This window comes from Phoca vitulina, unplaced genomic scaffold, assembly GCF_004348235.1.
Source record: "Phoca vitulina isolate PV1807 unplaced genomic scaffold, GSC_HSeal_1.0 scaffold5, whole genome shotgun sequence".
Lineage (NCBI taxonomy): Eukaryota > Metazoa > Chordata > Mammalia > Carnivora > Phocidae > Phoca > Phoca vitulina.
Window position 1 is genome coordinate 66,400,395 of NW_022589708.1, and position 24,109 is coordinate 66,424,503.

General features: G+C 32.9%; 1 protein-coding gene across 10 annotated transcripts in view; it reads right to left on the reverse strand.

The window, feature by feature from the left end:
- Nucleotides 1-24,109, reverse strand: part of NBEA (neurobeachin) — a 696,015-nt gene that overhangs the window by 599,243 nt on the left and 72,663 nt on the right. For all 10 annotated transcript variants that reach the window (XM_032403205.1, XM_032403204.1, XM_032403196.1 and 7 more), the window contains exons 2-5: nt 11,041-11,272; nt 7,359-7,459; nt 7,023-7,118; nt 1,028-1,149 (exon numbers count right to left, since the gene is read on the reverse strand). In XM_032403205.1, coding sequence (XP_032259096.1) covers nt 1,028-1,149; nt 7,023-7,118; nt 7,359-7,459; nt 11,041-11,272 — 551 coding nt within the window. The remainder of the gene's footprint in view (nt 1-1,027; nt 1,150-7,022; nt 7,119-7,358; nt 7,460-11,040; nt 11,273-24,109) is intronic.

Genomic DNA, 24,109 nt, shown 5'->3' on the forward strand with positions numbered 1-24,109 from the left:
ACAGTATTGTAAAAACTGTAAATGCTCCGCAAAATAATGGTATTATTAAAATAAATGTATGATCTGCCAAAATGACCATTCTGAAATTCAACCCATTTATGTTTGGAAGTTCAGATGTTTGTTTAGAACTCCCTCTCATTATTATCCTTACATAATCTTTTCTAATAGAGCTTACAAGCTATTAATAGCTCACATTTTTCTGCACTCATATTTCTGAGCCAGTCAATGTACAAAAGCGCTTAGTTATTCTTTCATTAAATCTGATGTGATAGGTACTACTGTTATCTTCACTTTACAGCTGAAGACACTGAAACACAGGATCAATAAGTAGTGAAGATAAGACTTAACCCCAGGCAGTCTTATTTCAAAGCATCGCAAGTATTAAATGAGGTAATACATGTAAACACTTACAATGCCTAGTGTATAGTAAGGCAATCAATGCAAGTTTGATGTTCTCATTACTGTGCATTATTGGTAAACTAAAATTACCAAGCTCTTGGTCCTTACAGGTCAACCTATCGGGGATTATCAACCCATTCTGTTAGTTATCTATGAAATAATTACTTTTATTATTTCATTGTATTTTCTTACATAGTAGTTATCACTAATATTTTTAAAGCATATCTTAATTATCCTCATAGAACAAAGGAAGTAAAAATGCAAAGTGATGAAATCTGGAAGGAATTTGTTTTTTTTCTCCCCTGGACTGGGGACTTGCATGTCCACTAACAATCCCCTAACTAGTCTATATTGATGTGGACCGGACAGAGAAGGTTTGTAAATCTTGACTTTCAAACTGTAATTGGAAAAAAAATATAGTGAGGCTGGTTGCCTAAAACCAATAGCAAAAAATGAATAAATAAAATAAACGACATGCGTCTTTATAGTTTTAACATATATAAATATAAATATATATATACACAAACACATACACATTCTATTTAATATGTTGCCTTGACACTCTGTTACATATTTATAAAACTGAAATACTTAAGACAAAAGTACTAAAATTAAATATATTACTTACCAATAAAGATAAGGTTTATCCTTATCCACATTAATGTTATTTAATGGATCCATACGAAACCAAGTATTTAGAGTAAAGCCATTCTGATAAGGCCACTTTGCAATAGGAGGCAACGCAATTGCCTACAAGGCAATGAAAAAAGAAAAGTATCAGCTAAAGAAAATGTGATAGTAACCAAGGTCAAATATAGCCTTACAGATCAAAAAACAATGAAGATATAAATATCAGAAAATCATAGACTTATCCCCAGCCAATGGCCTTAGCACTTTCTGTATCACCAGTTTCAACATCCAGTCCACTAGACCCTAAATTAGAACTTAAAGAATGCATTAAACTAACAGAGGAAAGAATTTGAGCCAAGCTGCCCTTCAAGTTTTCTAGACCTACTCTTCCACCAAGAAAAAGACAGGTAGTCCAAGAGATCATTTGTTGTTATCTCCACAGTAGGACTGAAAGAGCCCTAAATCACATACAGTTGCAAACACTAGTGAACAAAATTACAATGGAAAAAAAGTCTTACAAAAGAAAAATCTAACCTTGAGTGATAATGAAATAATACTAGTCTTTGGTCTTGCTACAACTGGTACCAAATACGAACCTGAGAGGCTCTAGAATAGTCTTTTCCTCGGTTTCATTGTGGACTTCCAATAACTCCATGGATAAATAAGGATCTTTATATTATGGCCAATCTCTTCAACAAGATAGTTACCTTTACTGAAAGATATTCTCTTAAATTTAGTATATAACAGCTAGACTAAATGTTTTAGGGACCTAAAATTGCCCATTTCTAGATGGTACTCCTCAATCTTTGGCTCCTACTTCTATACCAACCAAAGCCTTCTATACAGTATATACTGTATCTCCAGGCTTTCCCTACTCTTTTTAGCTAATGCATACATCCTCCCTTCGTCAATGCACAAAAGCTTACTTTGTATAGTACTGCCATGTATGTGAAACCCAAGCACATTTACAGCCAAACCATTTGTGCCCTATCTCAACACTCATTTCCTAGATTCCTTACACATCCATCTGATCCCATGGTGTTAATGGCATATCCCTTGGGATACCTTTGTGATTTTGGATTTAAGCTGTTTTTACTCTTCTTCCATATCTCCTTCTAAAATATTCTGGTACCCACACTGGATGTTCCTCACTGTGTCCAATGAGTCCACAGGACTCCAAAATCTATATCCTTCACTGTCCCCTAATCCAACGGACTCCAAAATGTATGCTCCTATTTAATGTGCAAAAGAAAGAATTCTGATGTTTAGATGGAATGTTTTCAGTAAACTATTTCAGTGAATTAGAAGAATTCACTATTTCCTAAATTAAGCGGATTCATGAAACATACGATTATCATGAAAGGCAAATCTAAATAGTATATCCATAAAGGTCACAGATCACATAAAATGTCATACATTTGCCATTCACCTTTACATAAACCACTCTATAGAATTCTATTGCAAATTGCTCATATGAAGGCAGCATAGCTCATAGAAAGGCACCTCCACAGGATAAAATATAATTCAGAAGGCCTACTATATATGGTTATTTCAGAGGGAAAGTAAGCAGTGTCATAATTTTAGTGATCCAAAGGCACTGCTATCAACAGTGGTCCAGACAGTATGTACCCTCTTGTTACTATCCATGCTCATCCAGAGGTAAATTATCAAAAGCACTGTAATGGCAAGGATTTTAAAATCAGCTCCTATATGAATTTTTCAGTAGTTCAACAGCAGAGATAACACACCTGGAAATAAGCCAATGTGTTACTAAAAAACAAAACAAAACAAAACACTGAACTTAAGGTCAGGCAAATTTTAGTTCAGGCTATGACTCTGCTTTATGACCCTGAACAATGTTACACTGTTGAGGCTCTTTCCACAACTAATTTAACAGCAACACAATCATTTATATTATATATAACTCTATGACTCAAATGAAATAACAATTGTAAAAGTTCTAGTTCCTTCTTTGCTTCCTCTCCTATGTAGACTATATTGCTAATTAATACTACCCTTCATGAAAATGAGTGATAGGGGAAAACCAAGAAAGAAGGAGTAGATAGTGTAAGTCCATCAAAATCCCCTGAACAAAAACAATTCATACATACACCACTAACAACATATAAGTAAAATTCTCTCTATGTGTGTGCATGCATGTGTGTGTAAAATGCATTACATATTGATAAAAAATATTCACAGATTTCTGGTAAATGGATCAAATGTCTAAAAACAGGATGACTGGCAACCCTACTGAGGCAATTCAAACCATTTATTAAAACAGTTTTAACACTCTGTTTTAGCTAATTTTGGTAATTCCACCAATAAGACAGTAACTTGTTTGTATTTCTGTCAAAACACTTGGCTCTTCTTTCTCACCCCGTAAGTGATATCTACTAGATGTCAGATCAATAACAGTTTTATAAAATATATTAAAATCTATGTATGTATGCAAAGAGAACTATTACATAAATCTGAGAAAACCAGTATCTTCTTAGGGACAGTGACAGTGTTTTCTCTGCTAAGTACCACCATGTGCGTTTGATATGTGTTCCACCCTAACAATCTGATATGTAAAATTATTAACTTTCATCTGGAAAGAGATTTTTAACTTTCCTATTTTTGTTTCACAATTTTGTTACAATGGAAAATTGTAACTTTAAAAAAAAAGGTTAGTAACAAAATATTAAGGGAAAAAATAAAATTAGGGGAATGGTTGATGAAATGAGAGACTACAGGGATGCTTATGCACTAATAATAACCAAAAAGCAAGAAATATTTACATGATGTTTTATAACTTATATAGTACTTAAATATTAAATAGTGTATTATTTCATTATAGGCTCACTGTAATACTCTTCCATGAGAAAGTACTAATATTTTACATGAAAGTAAGCCAAGAAACATTAAGGGACTAGTCCTCCACAGTAATGAAGTAGAGGATTCAGAAATCAAAACCAGTTCTTCTAGTCAAAAGTTATACATACTCTCTGCAATGGTACAATGTTAGATAAATATAATGAAATCAAGCAGACTGAGAAAGTAAGTTCTTTGAAAAGAACAACAAAATGGATAAACTTCCAGCTAGATTAATCAGGAAAAAATCCAGTATCAAGAATGAAAGAGGAGGGGCGCCTGGGTGGCTCAGTCATTAAGCGTCTGCCTTCGGCTCAGGTCGTGATCCCAGGGTCCTGGGATTGAGCCCCACATTGAGCCCCACATCGGGCTCCCTGCTCTGTGGGGAAGCCTGCTTCTCCCTCTTCTACTCCCCCTGCTTGTGTTCCCTCTCTCGCTATGTCTCTCTCTGTCAAATAAATAAATAAAATCTTAAAAAAAAAAAAAAAATTAAAAAAAAAAAAGAATGAAAGAGGAGGCATCACTAAATATCCTACAGACATTAAAAGGATAAGAAGGGGTATGATGATAAACTTATACAAATATATTCAACAACTTAGATTAACTGGACAAATTACTTGGAAGACACAAACTACCAAAGCTCACTCAAAAGGAAATAAAAACCTCCCTATATCCATTAAAGAAATGAAGTTCATAGTTAAAACCTTCCCACAAAGAAAACTCCAGGCCCAAATAGCTACAATAGTGAATTCTAGCATACATTTAAGAATAAGTAATATCAATTCTACATAAACTCTTTAATAGAAAGAATTAAATAGTTCCAAACTCATCGGATGAGGATTACTCTATCACCAAAACCAAAAAAGATATTATAGAAAAAGAAAACTACACCCCCAAATCATTCATAAAAATAATTGCAAAACTTCTTAGCATTACATTAGCAAATCAAATCCAGTGTTGGATGAAAAGGTTAAAACATAGCGACCAACTAGTTTTTACCCCAGGAACACAAAGGTTGGTTTAACACTGAAATATCAATCATTGTAATTTACTACATTAATAAAGATTAAGAAGAAAAACCATATTTTCACTTCAATAAAATCAGAAAAAGCATTAGACAGAATTCAACAGTAATATCAACATGTTGATGATTAAAAAACCTCCTAGTACATAGGAACAGAAACAAAAGATACTTAAGACTTTATGTTAAAAACTGCAAAACACTGAAAAATCATAGAAAACTAAATAAAGGAAGAGATATACTTCGTTCATGAACTGGAAGACTCAATAATATTCTCTCCAAATTATTCTATATATTTAACACAATACAATCTAAATCACAGTAAGCATTTTACAAAATTTGACAAGTTTATTCACATGTATTGAAATGTTATCTAGAATAGCCAAAATTATTTTAAAATGAAGAACAAAGTTGGAGTACTTACACAATCTGATTTCAAGAACTACTTACTATACAGCTACGAAAATAAAGACAATCTGATATTGGCATAAATATGAGCAGAAACAGAGGACAAAGGAACCAAACACAGAGTTCAGAAACAAATCCACACAAACACAGCCACATAGTTTTCAAGAAAGGTGCCAAGATAATCCAAAATGTTAAAGGACTGTCTCTTTAACAAATGGTTATGAAACAATTCAATATTCATATGCAAAACAAACAAAACTTTAACCTCCAACCTTCCCTCATATCATATTTTAAAAATTCACACAAAGAGAATCATAGACCTAAATATAAGAGCTAAAACAAAAGAACTCTTAGTAAAAAGCATAAGAAAAAAATGTTGTGACCTTGGTTTATATTGATTTCTTAGATTACAACAGCATATGCCATAAAAAAAGTTTAATTGAACTTCATCAAAATTAAGATCTGTTTGCTTTAAGAAATACTGTTAAGAAAGTAAAAGCCAGATTGCGAAAAAATATTTGATAATTATCCATGTGACATTAAATTATACTCCAAATACATAATGAACTCTTAAGATAATAAAACTAACTTTTTTAACTGAATAAAGATTTGAACACAAATATCACAAAAGATGTAAAAACAACCAATAAACACATGAAAAACTGCTCAATAGCATCAGTCATTAGGGCAATACAAAATTATAACTACAATAAGGTACCATTATATAACCATTTAAATGCCTCAAATTAAAAAGATGGACATTGTCCAGAATGCAGATCAACTGGGATTCTCATACACTGTTACGGAGAATGCAAAATTTTCCACTATGGAAAGCAATCTGCCTGTTTCTCATGAAATGAAGTACACACTTAGCATAAAACCCAGCAATTACACTCATGTTTTTACTGATGAGATGAGAAAACATGCCCACAGAAGATCTATGTTCAAATGATCACAGCAGTTTTATTTACAATAGCCAAAACTGAAAACTCAAATAGTGAGTTGGATAAACTAGTAAATGAATAAATTGTGGCACTTCCATAAAATGCAACACAACTCAGAATAAAAAGGAACAGAATAAACTACTGGTAAGCTACAACATGGGCAACCTCAAAAGCATTACCGTAAAGAAAACAAGACGAAACCAGAGAGGGAGACAAACCATAAGAGACTCAATCTCAGGAAACAAACCGAGGGTTGCTGGAGGGGAGGGGGCTGGGTGATGGACACTGGGGAGGGTATGTGCTATAGTGAGTACTGTGAATTGTGTAAGACGGATGAATCACAGACCTGTACCCCTGAAACAAATAATACATTATATGTTAATAAAAAATAAAAAACTTAAATAAATAAATAAAAATCTGAAAAAAAAAAGAGCGTTAAGGTAAGTGAAAGAAGGCTGACAGAAAAGATTACATACTGTATGATTTTATTTATATGAAATTCTAGAAAAGGCAAATCATAAAAACACAAAATACATCGGAGGTTGCAAGGGACAGGGGCTGGGGAGACGGGACTGGTTTCAAAGAGACAAAAGGGAACTTTAGGAAGTGATGGAATTGTTCAAAATCATGACTGTGGTGGTAATTATGAACTTAAAACTCATCAAATTATACTTTTAAATGGGTGAATTTTATGTGAATTATACCTTAACAGAGCTGAATTAAAAATAAATAAATAAAAATAAACACATGTATTTAAAACTTACCGCAGCACTACAACCAGGGAAATTGAAAAAAGTATCAGGACCATGTCTTTGTGGCATCTGATTAAGAACTGATAATAATTTTACTGCATGTCTTGGCTAAGGAAACAAGAAAAAGAAATGTCACTGTACAAATTTAGCAAAAATACCTACTCTATCATGTTAGACACTGGACTGTTTTCTAACTAGAAAGAAATTAATTTTACATCATTTACTAAACTCTTTAAGGAGAACAATTTCCATTACAAATTCAAGTTTATAGCTCTCTAGAGACAAATTGTTGAACATTAAGTATTAATGCACTAATACTGAATACTTTTCCCTCTGACCACAGCTTACCCAGATTCCACTTTCTCCTCGAAGCATGCTGAACAAAAGCTTCAACTCCTTGACAGTGATGCTGTAGCTGGCAAGAACCCCCAACATATCAACTAGAAGATCTTCAAAGGAAAATAAAGTTATTCTGAACTCTAGTCATGAGCTGCCATCTGTCAAGGTAATACACTTTTTGAAAGAGCAAAAGTTATCAATTCTCATTTCTACATACATATTTATCTAAATGTCCTCATGAATAGTCATTCTAATTAACAATTTTTAGGTCCTCAGATAGCCAAAAACATTGATTTCGAATTTTAGGATTTTTCCCCATCAGATTTACCATTACAATTAAGTTTCCTTAGCAAATATATAAAATAGATTCCCAGAATACACATACACACATACACCTGCTATATTCAGGGAAAGGAAAGCAAAAATACGCAAAGGTACAATGATTTAACATTGTAAATTGGTTGTTTTCAAATAAAAAAGTGAGAGTTGACCATATTTTATTTTAGAATTATCTATTCTTAATAAAATATATTCTTGAAATATTCCTTGCCCCATTAACAATAATTTTGAGCACTTACTCCTTGCCTGGCATTATTCCAAGTGGTTTACAGTTATTAAGTACACAAATCCTCATAACAAGCCTATGAAGTACTATTATTAGCCACTTCCTAAAATGAGGAAAGTGAGACATAAATAACCTAATCACCTTGCCCAAGAACACACTCTACTAAATGGCAGGGTCAGGATTAAAACCTAGGCAGTATGGCTCCAGAGCCCTCTCTGTTACCTACTAGTCTCTAAATCAAAGTCTGACTTAAACATATTACCAGTGATATCCATTCTGTTCATGTGTTTATGTGCATATGAGACACACCAGCTCACCAGATAATAGGAAAATTATACATTTAATCTCTTGTCCTTGATTTCTTTCTCATCTAGACATTATGAGTAGTACCTCTATCAATCGTTCTTTGTAAGAAATTACACATCTAAATATTTATACTTTTCTCGATTTCTAAAGCACTTCCTAAGGATTAAAGATACTACGCAAATTATTACAATCAATACACATATACACTCTAAATAATTTATCATCAATTAATTTAAAAAGTGAGTTAGGATAAGTTCAAATAATTAGTTACTGATGTATAATATATATTATCCAATATCACAAATTAATAACTGGAATTTGAGACTTTAAAAATATTTATTATGTATCTATTTCAAAATAGAAATTTAATATGGTTATTTTCATCAATAAATAATTGAATAATCTTACTTAATGCCACAATAAGTAAGCAATCCCTATGATTAAATTGTGACTATTGATATGCCATTTTTGAGATCTTTTAATGAAATAAAATGTTTCATCATTCAATAAAAAAGCTTATAGTTACTACAAATAAGTCAGAAGATCTGTTTTTTTTTTTTTAAGAAAAAATTCTAGATAGAAATCAAGCACCTTAAAACCTTAAATTAATAGGAAGCAGTTTCAAGCAATTAGCTGCAATGGCAATCATAGATTCCTTAAACATTTACCTACAAATACTTTTCTAAAAAATTAAACTTCTTTTTCAAACCTTTATCTCATCTTATATGTGTGTCACAAAAAGTAATCTATTAAATTTGTATTTAATTACAGAGTTATTAAAATTTCGTATTTATTATACATATAACCAAGTAGCTCAGTTTGATTTTATTATAACAGGTGTTTTTTTCTGGACAAAATTTTTAAAGAGAAAAAATACTCAGACTATGAAATTCTCTTATCAATTTAGTATAGATGTTTAACTACCTTCTAGTAATACCTACACCTTAGTAAATGAAAAGTGCCTCTTTGAACTTAACATCCTATAAATATTCAGAGTGAAAACTTAGTAGTGTTTTTTGGTGCTTCATTAGTATGTTATCTAAATTTTACTTTCTCTACTGAAAAGTAAGGTAGAGGTATTTTTCTGACATTTATTCAATGATAAAATAACAAAAAGTGAAAGTTTTGTGTTACCAGTATTATTATTATTGAGAAGCAAAGATAAGAGAATTAAGGAGCTTTATATAATAGAAAACATGAACATAAGAACTTTTGCAGTACTAATGAAGCTCACTATCATCTTATATCTCAAAGCCCATGAATTATGTACCAGTAAACTACTATGTAGGTGATTGTGGCTCATTTTCTAAAGTGCACTTTATAAAGTGGTAGCCACTTTATTTCAAAAAACAAACAAGCAAACAAAAAAACTTTAGGGACTAAACCCAGATATGAGGACTCAAAGATCACATGATGTTCTATACAACATGTAAGCACCAAACATATAAGCTTATGCAAATAAATTCCTGTTAAACAATGCTAGAATTTACAGAATGGTTTACAGATGGTACATATCACCATTAAAATGATGTTTTAAATCTGAATTTCATTGTTTATCAAGTTAATCACTAGTAACCAATATAGAGAATGCTAAATCACTCTAGAGATAGATGCCACCTTGAAAGCAATTAGAAATGATTTTAATATACTCTATTAGAAAAAAAATGTTTAAATATTGTTTAAAAGACATTCATCTTTAACTTATTCTTCACTCCATTATTTCTTAATGTTTTGTTCTACTAATATTAAAATTAATTATGCATAAGTCCAAAATATGATAGAGGATTCTCTGGTGTCCAAACTACTTGTAAGGATCAGGTATGGTATTGTGAGGAGTCATATCAGCACTTTTAAAATTATGAAAACCCTTTTGTATCAGAAGAGACTTATGCTGAAGATTCATGGCTTAAAAGAATCAACATTTTAAACTCTAAACTTATTTTCTGGGAATAGTGTTGCTCTGGGACCATCTTTCAAAACATTTCTACTGAAGTGCATCTAACAACAAAGGAGAATGAACTTGCAGGGAGATAAAGGATTGGCAATGAATAATCACAGATTTCAAAGTTATTTGAAGTAACATATAACAAGCACAAAAGTTAGTATTTTTATCTTGAAATTCCATGCAAATTTTATGTTCTATTCTAGATCTGTTTATTTTAATACAGAAGTTTCTCTAAAAAATATCAAAGTAAAATGGACACCTCCTAAAAATTCAACACGCCTATCCTAAGGATATTAGTTCTTCCTGTCATAGTTCCATATATGCCAAACTGAAAATCATGGAGCTCGAAGAAGTTGGTAAAGTGCTCATTATACAGACTTGTAATACATATTGTAAAATTTTAATTATGTAAAGTTTAAGTACTATGTAAAAAGGTACTGTTTATTTTTCTGATAGATTTTGTGGTTATTTATTCCATGTAATTGAGATTTTCTAAAACCTGGAAAAGCAAAATCAGTAATTATGTTTGTCTAATAAAGAAGAAAGTGTCTTCCATTCTTCAAGTTTTCCCTTAATATACAGGGCAAATTTTCCATACATTTCTACTATTTTATTTTTATTTATTTATTTATTTATTATGTTATGTTAATCACCATACATTACATCATTAAGTTTTTGATGTAGTGTTCCATGATTCATTGTTTGCGTATAACACCCAGTGCTCCATGCAGTACGTGCCCTCTTTAATACCCATCATGAGGCTATTTTAAATCAAGTTAGCTCCAACAAATTTATATTACCAAAAGAATATAAAGAAGAGTATGTGAATTTTTATAAACATTTAACGTATATTATCCTGTCAGATAACCTCATACCTGCTATCATGTCATCTACAGCACTCATTTTCAGCAATACTTGTTCAATTAGCCCAACTTCTGTGCTAGTCTGTAAATTCCGAACACTTTTTCGTAAAATGGCTGTAAACATGCTCCATATTTCTGCTTGACATGTTACATCACAGTGCTCCAAAAGCTCTGTCATGCATGTTATACTCTCAGCATCCTGGATAATAAAGTTCATCTCCAAGTCAAATTCTCCGCCAACCAGCTGAAAATAAACAAAAAGAAACAATAACTAATGATAACATGAGTGATTATTTATAACAATAAAATAAAAATAATAAAATAATTCAAATAGCAGGACAGCATAGCTACTCTAAAAAATTTCAAGTCTTCTAGTCCAAAACTACCTTTGATAAAAATTTGAAAGCTACAGATTAAGGGTGCTGTAAGAAAGAAAACTAGCAAAGTCTAGTTTTTTAAAAATGGAAAAAGTAATTTCAAATCAAATAGAGCAAAATGGTGCATGGGACTACTGGATAGGATTCAGGACAAATTACTATAAAAAAGAATTTGGCTCCAAAAACTGATAATCATTAGAAAATGCAGAATTCACTAAGGATAAATTTTAAGACATGAAGTTCATTTTCTTTTGTGATATTACCAGACTGACAAATGAGATGTAACAGAAAAGAAACAAAGGGCCTAATCTCCATGTACAGAAGATAAAGAAATATGAAACTGATACTAGCAAACTTATAGTAAAAGTTGAAATGATAGAATCAATGTTTAATAATGTTTAAGAGAAATATAGCTAATATCTTATAATACTTTACTTTAAAAAATGTGAATTGATATACAAAGATGATTTAATAGCAATGTATTTGACTTGTGACATTATATCAAGTGAGTCAAAAGTATTACTGTTCTCTATATCTAAGAGTTTGGTTTTGTTTGTTCATTTGTTTTTTTGCTTTGTTTTGTTTGTTTGAGTATTTCACATCTGTCTTTAGTTGCCAGAGAGGAGGTGGGCAGGGAGATGGGCAAAATACATAAAGGGGATTGAGAGGTACAAACTTCCAGTTATAAAATAAATAAGTCATGGAAGTGAATAGTACAATAGTCAATAGCCAATAATATTGTCATAATGTTGCATGGTTACAACAGATGGTGACAACATGTGTGGTGAGCATTGAGTAATGCACAGAACTGTTGAATCACTATGTTGAACACCTGCAATTAATATAACATTGTATGTCAACTCTACTTCAATAATAAATTTAAATATAAATTTAAAAAGTATTACTGTCCCTCCCAAATGCTACTTTAAGTACAATGATAGACAAATACACATAGAATAAAAGATATAATGATATTCTTATTCTCTATTGATCAAATCACATATGCTGTATTAATTATATTGTTATAAGTACCATTCTTAAGAAGAACATTGAAAAACTAGATATTTTTCTGGTCTAAAGAATAGAAAATTTAGGAAGACAATAATAGCCATATACAAAATACGTGATAAATCTGAAGTCATACATGCATTATTCATTCATTCAATAAATATTTTATTTACTAAAGACTAGAAATTACTGTTCTAGGAACTAGGGATATATCTGTGGACAAGAAAAAGCCCATGCACTAACAGTGTTAAGTTCCACAAATAAAGATGTGTGTGTGTGTGTTAGAGTGTGTGTGTATATATATATATATATATATATATATATATATATATATACACACTCTAACTTATCCCCCCAAAAGTTGAAATTGGTTCATAAGTTACAGAAAGCATAAAAGAAGATATAAACTGTAAGTAGTTAGGAAAATGGAAATAAAGGAAAAATAAGATTAGGGGCAGATAGGTACCAGAAATTAGGTTCAAGAAGTAGAATTTTTTATCAAAGAAAAATGTTCATTAATAAGGGTAGATAACCACATGCTCTGGAGAAATATGATTAATCTTAATAATAATAATAATACCATCAGGTAAACTTATATGCCATTTAGTACTATTCTAAGGACTTTTCATATATTAAATAATTTAATTCTCAAGCAACAACTTATGAGAAAGGACCTATTATTTTCATTTTACAGATAAGGAAGAATTGGCACAGAAAATTTAATTTGGAAAAGATCACAAAACTAGTAGATAGATGATCCAGGATCAAAACCCAGTAAGTCTGACTTCACACAAGTCCATACAAGCAGTAAAATCTCATTTAAGAATATTTTTAAAGTCTTTTGAAATTTAAGAATTTAAAAACAAAATACTCTCAAATTTTAAAATCATATTCTGTATTTTTTTCTTTAACAGCTCCAAAACTCAACTTACGAGAAACTAGCCCTCATCCTAACTTCTGACCTTTTTTTTTTTTTTTTTACTGACCTAGATATTCTCGGGTTAAAGCCTGGTTTTACTTCTGTGTATGAAACAACTTCAACTCCTCCTACTATTTCTGTCTTATCAACAAAAATAGCTACTAGAATGGTTAAGAGATTTCAGACTTCCTGGATCAGATTTTAGCTGTACCACTCGCTGTGTGACCTTAATGACTCTACTTCCCTAAGTCTCAGTTACTTCATCTAAATATGGGAATAAAATTTCCTATCTAACAGTGTTGTAGTTACGAGGATTAAATAAAGTAATGAGAAAGTAGGCACTTAGGAACAAAGCCATATAGCTAGTATTCAGTTAAGGTTAGCTACTACCAGTTCTCTTATGACCTCAACTCTGAGCTAAAAAAAAAAATGTAGCCATCTGCTCACATATGTCTGAAGTACCATGAAACAGCTAGCTTAAGCCTTCTGTTTCCAGCAAATGTTAAATTATGTGGATCAGGTACTCTCTTAGATATTAATTGTAGATCTATGAGAACCACCTCAAACATCTTTTTACCATAGCATGGTCTTATCAAAGAACTGCTTACTTTTCCACTATTATATGTCCAATTGACTTGGGTCTCTACTCTAAATCATATAGACCAGTGGATAGTAACTCAGAAGAGGTGCTCTAAAAGGGAACTATATAGAAGGGAAACAAACAAACAAACAAAAAAACACGTTTGAAAATCAATGATGTGGACATCGCCTGACTGAACTAATAGAAGTAAATACTTAGGTTTAAGCCTATGAGCCTCTAAATAAATGTGTGTAAGAATTAGTATATACTAAAATGGGAGAGCACTGAAGAATTTTTTAGACTAATCTCCTTAATGAATTTTAAGTGCTTCCATAGAGTCTGGCATAACCAACAACCATTATGTAATGCGTAAATAACAGAGATGGGCTCAGTGGGAAGGAAAAAAAATAGTCTGCTTTTAAAGGAATCAACAATTAATATGTGTAATTCTAACAATCAGGCTCTGTTATGGGAAGCTCACAGTTCCATCTTTCACAGTTAAAAAAACAATGCTCCTTTCTATATATCATTTAATTACAAAAGAGTACAATTTGGATCTCTGATTTCTTTGCCAGAAGCTGTAAAAATATTTATTGTAGATGTTGTAAAGTGGGCCTGTATTTTCAGATGGTCTTTCTAACCTTTACTATAATTTTTAATACTTTAGTGTTAATAAGGCTAAATGCTTACAAAACTATCATTCCAAGATTAGAGACGTATTTATTCCCTACTTACAAATGACTGGTTCAATATTTACCAACTAAAGCATGTAAGAAAAAGTAGAAACAATTGGCTTTCATTATTTAAACTATTCTCTAACAATCCTATGAGGAAAATGCATAATTGTCCTCCTAAAAGTGAAAATAAATGAGGTTAAATAGCATGAACAAGGTCACATATAAGTAATCCAGGATTCTAATCTACATTGAAAAATGAACCTAAATACCTTCCTATTAAGTCAGAAGTATAAACTTAAGAAAAAAATAGAAACAAGATGTATCATAGATCTACAAAGAAATCAGTGTTTTATGAACTGTGTGTGGGATAAAAGAAGAGAAAATAATTTCTATGGGCAAGAAATAAAACATCCAGAGGCAGTAAATAAAAATTTTTAAAAACAACCAATTTATTTAAGGTTATTTCAGCAAGAAAGTAGAAGACTTTGAAGGCTCAATTACAGGAAAATTAGCAATAAACACTAAAAAAGAAAACATAGGGAAACCTTTTAAAAAGCAAAGAAAATGACACAACAAAGCTGAAAAAGCTAAACCAAAAAAAGCTAAAATCACTGTTACCATAGTATAAAAGAGATTTATAAATCAATTAAGACTTCCTGTAAATCTGAACGTGTCATTGTAATACTCTATTTTCACAGTTAAGGGAGTTCTTTTCTTCCAGGCCTTTTCCTTAAAATTCTAAAAGGTATTGATTGCCACTATAAGAAAAGTGGTCCACAGTGGTGCTTCCTACCCAAGAATTGGTCATAGAGGAATTTATATAGAATAAATAGCACAGCTGAGCTTTTTAAATGAAATAACTCTTATTTACATAAAGAAATAAAATTTACTATATAAAAATTTAGAATATAAAATGCTGACTTGGAAAATATTATCATCTGAAAGGACTAAGTTTGTAATTACTAGCAATTTAAGTATCTTTTATTTTTTAAATATAGAGCTTTTAAATATTTTTATTTTGAACTCTTAGATTATTAGAATCATATGGGATAATTCTTTTTCATTAATTAGATCAGACTGGACAATTATTAACCATTTGGATTTCTTTGCAACTTATCCTTCAGAATAAATTCTAAACTAGATAACACTGCCTATAAAGTCACAATTTAATGCCCCAGCTCCAGCTTCCTCTACTTCTCATTTGTTAGCTACAGTCATAGGAACATTTCCGCACTGCACATCTCTCACTTCATCTAAAACTTTTCACATATGTTAATCCCTATACATGACATAGTTCTCTTCCAACCTTTACATTTGTTAACTTCCATTAAGCCTCCAAATATCAGTTTAGATACCACTTAATCCAGAAAGCCTTCCCAGAACCCACAAAGATGGCCTTTCTCTGAATTCCCGTTACAACCCATGCAGGCCATAGCAATCACTGCATGATACCATAGATGTTCACATGTATCTTTCTATCCCCCACATTACAATAAGCTTTGTAAGGGTAAGGACCATTTCTATCTAACTATCCACTATATCTACACCTCAAGCACAGTGCCAAGCCCGTGAAAATTACTCAGTGTTTAACATGGAATGGGAAAATAGCAAGATGGGAGTTCAGGAGGGAGGGGAAAAAAGGGTCTAATTTGTGGCCAGTCACCAAGTTGTAAGCCAGACTACTCAAGTTTTCTCCTTCAGCAGTGAATTGCTCTTACTGCCATATAACTTTTTTAATGTTCCAGTGGGGATTACAAAGCCAGAGATGTTTTCTCATTCCTGATTATACCCTCAGTTGCCTTACTTTTTCTTCTATTATTACTTGGAAAATATATAAGGTTTAACAAGTAAAATTCAGAAGACTTGTACTTTTAGTAAAGCACTAACTAAGTATACTACATATAATTTTTAGTTGTTAAAATCAGGCTTAATTATATTTCCACTTCTAGTTTCTATTTTCAAGTGAAATCAGTTTACAACATCTTCCTTTGAAAAATAATGACATCATGAAAAAAATGGCAGAATGGGCAACTCCAGAGCATGTTTTCCCTAAAAAACTAATAAGCTGGCAAAAACTGTCAAAATCAACTTCTGAAAAATTCTGGAGTCAAAACAAAAATGTACACTAACCAGGGGAAGACTTAGTGAAGAAAAGCTATTATTATCTGGTAAAAAGCAATGTCCCACCTATAATGCCCCAAACCCTGGAGGGCAACAATCATGAGGACAGCATCCTGCACAAGTTCCAGAGGAACTGCTTTCTAGTTCCAGAGGAAGCAGCAGGAAACATATTCAAGGTTATGGGTCTCAACCAATCTGGCAGCTCCCTCAAGGACAAGTACAAGAACTGTCTTTATTTCACCAAATTTAGAACACCTCCAGGGCTGGGACACTTCTGCTGAAAGCATTCAAAGGCACAGATACTAGCTGCAGCAGCCTAAGCTAGAGACAACACCTGGGACAAGCAATAAACAGACCTGGAAGCCTGGGAAGGAAGATGTGGGGAAAGAAGGTATGTGTGGGTATAAGGTCTTTATACCCACACATCTCCAGGGCAGGTTGCACATTTAGAAAAAGCCTAAAAGCCTTAAAAAACCTAAGCTTTCGCTTGGAACTGGCCTTTAGATTCAACACAAGTAGGAAGTAAAAGCTAGGAGAGAGCTGTAAACAGTCTGACTAAGCATTGCAGGAGTGCCCCAAAAGAGCAAATCTGCAAATACAGGAAGAGTATTTTTTGATTTTTCATTTTTTCTTTCCTTGGCTCAAGGCATTTAAGATAACTGTGTCAAAATATCAGCTGAGAAGCACCTGGGTGGCTCAGTCCTAGCATCAAGCCCTGCATTGGGCTCCCCGCTCCGTGGGGAGTCTGCTTCTCCCTTTCCCTCTGCCCCTCTCTCCACTCATGCTTTCTCTCTCTCATTTTCTCTCTCTCTCTCTCAAATAAAATCCTTTAAAAAAAAAATCAGCTGACCACTAAACAAACATAACTTCAATGGCTACACACAACAGAGAGTACAGACTTAGAAACATATTTTAGAAAATCACTAAGCAAACAACCCAAAACAACAACAACAAACACAAGGGAAAGGAAAGAAGAATACGATTTCCAGCATTTCCACATGACAATATTCAAAATGTCCATTCCTCAACAAAAAAATTATGAGACATACAAAGAAATAAAAAGTATGGCCCATCTACAGAGAAAATATTAATTTAATGTTCAAACTTTGTCTTGATTATCTCCTTCCTCTACTCTGTCCTCCTGTTTACATTTTGTTTTCTTCCTCTTACTATACAGATGTCTTTTCCTATAAGCCAATCAAATTACTTTTAGAAGCAGATACAATCTAAATTTTAAAGGTACTGAATTATTAACCTCTAAAGAAGGATCTTTGAGATAAACTTGTATCTGTAATTTTACAAAGAAAGAAAGTGGAACCATGATAATTAAGAACAACCATTTTGTGAACACCTATGTGCTGAATAATTTGTGTGTATAGTCTCATTTAATTCTCACAATTTTGTAAGATAGCACCTCAAACAAGGAAATTGAGGTTAGCCTAAGTTAAGTAACCAGCCCAAGGTCCCAAAGCTAGTTTCAGGATCAGAATTTGTCTTGTCAATTTTATATAGAATTAAGGAGTATACAAAAACTAAAGAGACCACCCCAACACATAAATCTGTACCTCCATCAGTCATCTAATCTTCAAGATCTGCTACACGCATCATAAATGACTTTTAAGATAAATTTTCAGTATATAACAGGAAAATACTTTATAATTTGGACATGGACAGAATAAAAGTTAATGATCCCTGGGGTGCCTGGGTGGCTCAGTAGTTAAGCGTCTGCCTTCGGCTCAGGTCATGATCCCAGGGTCCTGGGATCGAGCCCCGCATCGGGCTTCCTCCCCTGCGGGAAGCCTGCTTCTCCCTCTCCCTCTCCCCCCTGCTTGTATTCCCTCTCTCGCTCTCTCTCTCTCTGTCAAATAAATAAAAAATCTTAAAAAAAAAAAAAAAAAGTTAATGATCCTAAACCCAGCTGACAAAGCAGGTGAGAAAAATAGAAAATTACTTGTTTGTTTCCTATTTCTTCCACAATAGTCCTCTCTACAAGTAATTCGTATTGGTAATCCTTCTATGGTATAGAAATAACTATACCCAAGAGTATAACAAATGCTGCTACAAATATAGTCCATAAAAACTCTAGGGAATGGAGGAGAAAACAAAGTGAGTGACTTTCATACAATAAGTGCCTTCCTTAAAATATATTTAAAACAACTTATAGTTTATCAAAAGTGGTGTAACCACTTTTATAATTACTTAATAAGATTAAACAGATGATAAATACACCTGGCTGCTTACAGCCAACCAATGAGTAAAAGGCAGTAAAAATTAAAGGTCTTAATTGCCAAACCACAAAATAAAAACTTCTGCAGACATATAAAAGCTGAGAGAATTCATTGCCCGCAGACTTACTACGAGAATTGTTAAAGTAAGTACTTCCAACAGAAGGAAAATGATACCAGATGGAAATATGAAATGACAAAAAAATTGAGGAATTCCAAAATTGTTAAGTCTGTTGTTAAATACAAGACTTTTTTTTTCTCATTTTGAAACTCTTTAAAAGATAACTAGCAAAACTAACAATGATGTATTAAGGGATTTACAAACATGTAGAAATAAAAACAATGACTGCAAGTGCACAAAGGACAGCAGAGGAAGAAATATAAGTATACTTTTAAAAGGTTCCTACCATATACCTGAAGTGACATATTATTTGAAGATAGAGAAGTTAATGTATATTGTAAACTCTAGGAAACACTAAATGTAAAAAAGAAACAGTATCAAAAACCTTAGGGGCGCCTGGGTGGCTCAGTCGTTAAGCGTCTGCCTTCGGCTCAGGTCATGATCCCAGGGTCCTGGGATCGAGCCCCGCATCGGGCTCCCTGCTCCACGGGAAGCCTGCTTCTCCCTCTCCCACTCCCCCTGCTTGTGTTCCCTCTCTCGCTGTGTCCCTCTCTGTCAAATAAATAAATAAAAATCTTTAAAAAAAAAAAAAACCTTAACAGACACCTCACTGAAGAAGACATACAGATGACAAAAAAGCATATATGATGTTCCATACATCATATGTTATCAGGGAAACACAAATTAAACAACAAGATATCACTATACACCTATTAGAATGGCCAAAATCCAATACACACTAACAATACCAAATGCTGCAAGGATATGGAACAATAGGAACTCTCATTCATTGCTGATGGGAATGCAAAATGGTACAGCCACTCTGGAAGACGGTTTGGTGGTTTCTAACAAAACTAAACATACTCTTGCCATATGATTCAGTAATTGCACTCGTTGGTATTCACTCACAGGAGCTGACAGCTTAGGTTCACACAAAAATCTGCAGATGGATGTTTATTTATTTTTTAATTTTATTTTATTATGTTAGTCACCATACATCATTAGTTTTTGATGTGGTGATCCATGACCCATTGTTTTTGTATAACACCCAGTACTCCATGCAGTACGTGCCCTCCTTAATACCCATCACCAGTCTAACCCATTCCCCTCCCCTCTAAAACCCTCAGTTTGTTTCTCAGAGTCCATAGTCTCTCATGGTTCATCTCTCCCTCCGATTTCCCTCCCTTCATTTTTCCCTCCCTTCTCCTAATGTCCTCCATGCTATTCCTTATGTTCCACAAATAGGTGAAACCATATGATAATTGACTTTCTCTGCTTGACTTCTTTCACTTAGCATAATCTCCTCCAGTCCCATCTGTGTTGATGTAAAAGTTGAGTATTCATCCTTTCTGATGGCTGAGTAATATTCCATTGTATATATGGACCACATCTCTTTATCCATTCATCTGTTGAAGGGCATCTCGGCTCATTTCACAGTTTGGCTATTGCAGACATTGCTGCTATGAACATTGGGGTGCGTATGCCCTTCTTTTCACTACATTTTTGTCTTTGGGGTAAATACCCAGGAGTGCAATTGCTGGGTCATAGCGTAGCTCTATTTTTAATTTTTTGAGGCATCTCCACACTGTTTTCCAAAGTGGCTGTACCAACTTGCATTCCCACCAACAGTGTAAGAGGGTTCCCCTTTCTCCACAACCTTGCCAACATTTGTTGTTTCTTGCCCTGTCAATTTTTGCCATTCTAACTGGTGTAAGGTGGTATCTCAGTGTGGTTTTGATTGAATTTCCCTGATGGCTAATGATGATGAACATTTTTTCATGTGTCTGTTAGCCCTCAGTATGTTTTCTTCGGAGAAGTGTCTGTTCATGTCTTCTGCCCGTTTTTTAACTTGATTATTTGTTTTTTGGGCATTGAGTTTGAGAAGTTCTTTATAGATCTTGGATACCAGTCCTTTATTTGTAGTGTCATTTGCAAATATCTTCTCCCATTCTGTGGGTTGCCTCTTTGTTTTGTTGACTGTTTCCTTTGCTTGCACATGGATGTTTATAGTAGCTTTTTTAATAATTCCCAAAACTTAGAAGAAACCAAGATGTCCTTCAGTAAGTGAATGGATAAACTGTGGTACATCCAGACAATGGAATATTACAGAGCTCTAAAAGAAATGAGCTATCAAGTTATGATAAGATGTAGAAGAACCTTAAATTGCATTTCACTAAGTCAAAGAAGCCAATCTGAAAAGGCTGTATATTGTATGATTCCAAATATATGACATTCATTGAGGCAAAACCATGGAGACAATAAAAAGATCAGTGATTGCCAGGGGTTGGTGAAAGGACAGATGAATGGGTGCAGCATAGAGGATTTTTAGAGCAGTGAAAATACTTTGCGTGGTATTTATGATGGATACATGTCTTTATACATTTGTCAAATCCACAGAATGTTTAACACTAAGAGTGAGCCCCAATGTAAACCACTGGACTTTAAATGATTATGATGTATCCAGGTAGGTTCATCAATTGTTAACACACTGGTGGAAGATGTTGGTAAGTGGGGAGACTATGTATGTGTGGGATCAGGGGATATGTGGGAAATCTCTGTACCTTTCCCTCAATTTTGCTGTGAATCTAAAACTGCTCTAAAAAGTTAAAGTCTTAATTTAAAAGTAATTATTTTAAAGAAAAAATAGGTATAGTTAATAAATCAATAGTAAATGTAGGATGGAATCATAATATTCAATTAATCCAAAACCAAACATGAAACAGGAAAAAGAGAAACCAAAAAAAGATGTGAATATTAAACAGCAAAAATAGTAGACTGAAATGTTGCATGATTATATTAAATGTAAATAATATAAAACCACCACCTAAAAGCAGAGATTATAAGAATGTATAAAATATAGCAAGACCCAATTATATTCCATATACAAAAAAAATTGTAGAGGTCAGCAAACATCTTCCTGAAGAGCCAAACAGTAAAGATTTTAGACATCCAGGACCTTATGGTCTCTATCACTACTACTTAACTATGCATTTATAATTTGAAAGCAGCCACATACAATACATAAATTACATGGTGTGGCTGTGTTCCAACAAAAAAAAATATAAAATCAGGTGACTAGCACATAGGCAATAGTTTGCTGACCCCAGAATTAAAATATAAAGAAACAGGTTAAAAGCAAAAGGATAAAAAAAGATACATTATGCAAACACAATAAAAAAGAAAATGGTGTAGTGATATTAGTATCAAACAAAGTAGACTTTATAAAAGAAAAATAGAAACTTTCCATAAGGAGGAAGGGGCTAATTCAGCAAAATGACATAGCAATCCCGAATATGAATGAATCTAATAAGAGAACAAAAGAACAAAACAAAATAAGAGAACAAAATCTAAAAGAGAAAAAGACAAATCTGCAATTTTAGTTGTAAATTTTGATATTCCTCTCTCAGTAATTGGGAGAATACAGAGACCCCAAAAAATCAGTAAGGATATAGAAGTCTTAAACATTAACCAGCTTGACCTCGTTGTTATGGAGGCATATAAAACACGCCATCCAACAACAGCAGAAAAACACTGTTCTAAAGAGCATATCAAATATTCACCAAGATGAGACTAACCTGGGCTGTAAAAGAAATCTCAATAAAGTTTAAAATTCTGATCACAATAAAATTAAAATCACTAAATATACTTCAGGAAAAAAATACTAAAGTATCTGGCAACTGATTCTTAATAACCTGTTGATCAAAGAAGATGTCATTAGGGAAAGTAGAAAAAAAATTTAACTGAATAAAATGAAAACACATCCCAAAATTTATGGGATGTAGCTAAAAAAGTGCTTCAGGAAAATTTACAGTATTAAATATGCATTTACTAAAGAAGAAAGATTGCAAATCAGTCACCTCAGTTTCTACATTTAGAAACTAGAAAGAGTAAATTATACATAAAGACAAATAAAAAATATAACTACAACAAAAGAAAAATCAAAGATACAAAATCCAGCCAAAACAACAGAGAATAATGATGAAACCAAATGGTTCTTCAACTTATTTTGCCAGATGAATCAAAGGTGGGGGTGGCAGAGAGCCCTGGGAAAGGCTAGAGTGGAATACAAATTAGCATTGACACAAATAAAAGAGTCATCACTATAGATCCCACATACACTAAAAGGTTAATAGGCGATTCTTCTAAATAAATTTATGTCTACCTATTTAACAACTTCAATGAAAAATACAAATTATCTGAATAATACAAAATGCCAAAGGTTACTTTAAGAAGAAACCAATCATCTAAATAGTCCTATGTCTACTAGAGAAATTGAATTTGTAGTTACAAAACTTCCCAGAGGGGTGCCTCGGTGGCTCAGTCAGCTAAGCATCTGCCTTCAGCTCAACTCATGATCTCAGGGTCCTGGGACTGAGCCCCATGTGGGGCTCCCTGCTCAGTGGGGAGCCTGCTTCTCCCTCTCCCTCTGCCACTCCCCCTGCTTGTGTGCACTCTCTCTCTCTAATAAATAAATAAATAAAACCCAAAAACAAACAAACAAACAAAAAAACCACAAATCTTCCCAGAAACAACACCTCAGATCCAGACAATTTCACAAATTCTTACTTAAGAATTTCCATGAATTCTACACGATCTTTCCCAGAAATTTTTAAAAGAAGGAACACTTCCAAACTTATTTTATGAGCCAACAGTACCATGGTAATAAAACCAGAGAAACTATCAGAGAAAGGAAATGACAGCCAAATAATCCTAATGAAAACAGACACAAAGAACCTTAACAAAATATATCGCAAATCAAATAAACAAAGAACCTTAACAAAATATATAACAAATCAAATACAGCAACATGTTAACAACAACAGCAAAATTGTACATCATGATCAAGTACATTTTTATCCCAGGAATACAGGTGAGGTTAGCAATCAAAAAATTATACAATGTAATTCACCCTATCAACAGACTAAAAAAACCATCTGATCATCTCAAAAAGCACACAAAAATCATTTGACAAAATTCAAAAGTAGTCATTATAAAAACTTACAGCAAACTAGGAATATAAAGGAACACCCACAAACCGATAAAAGTCATCTAT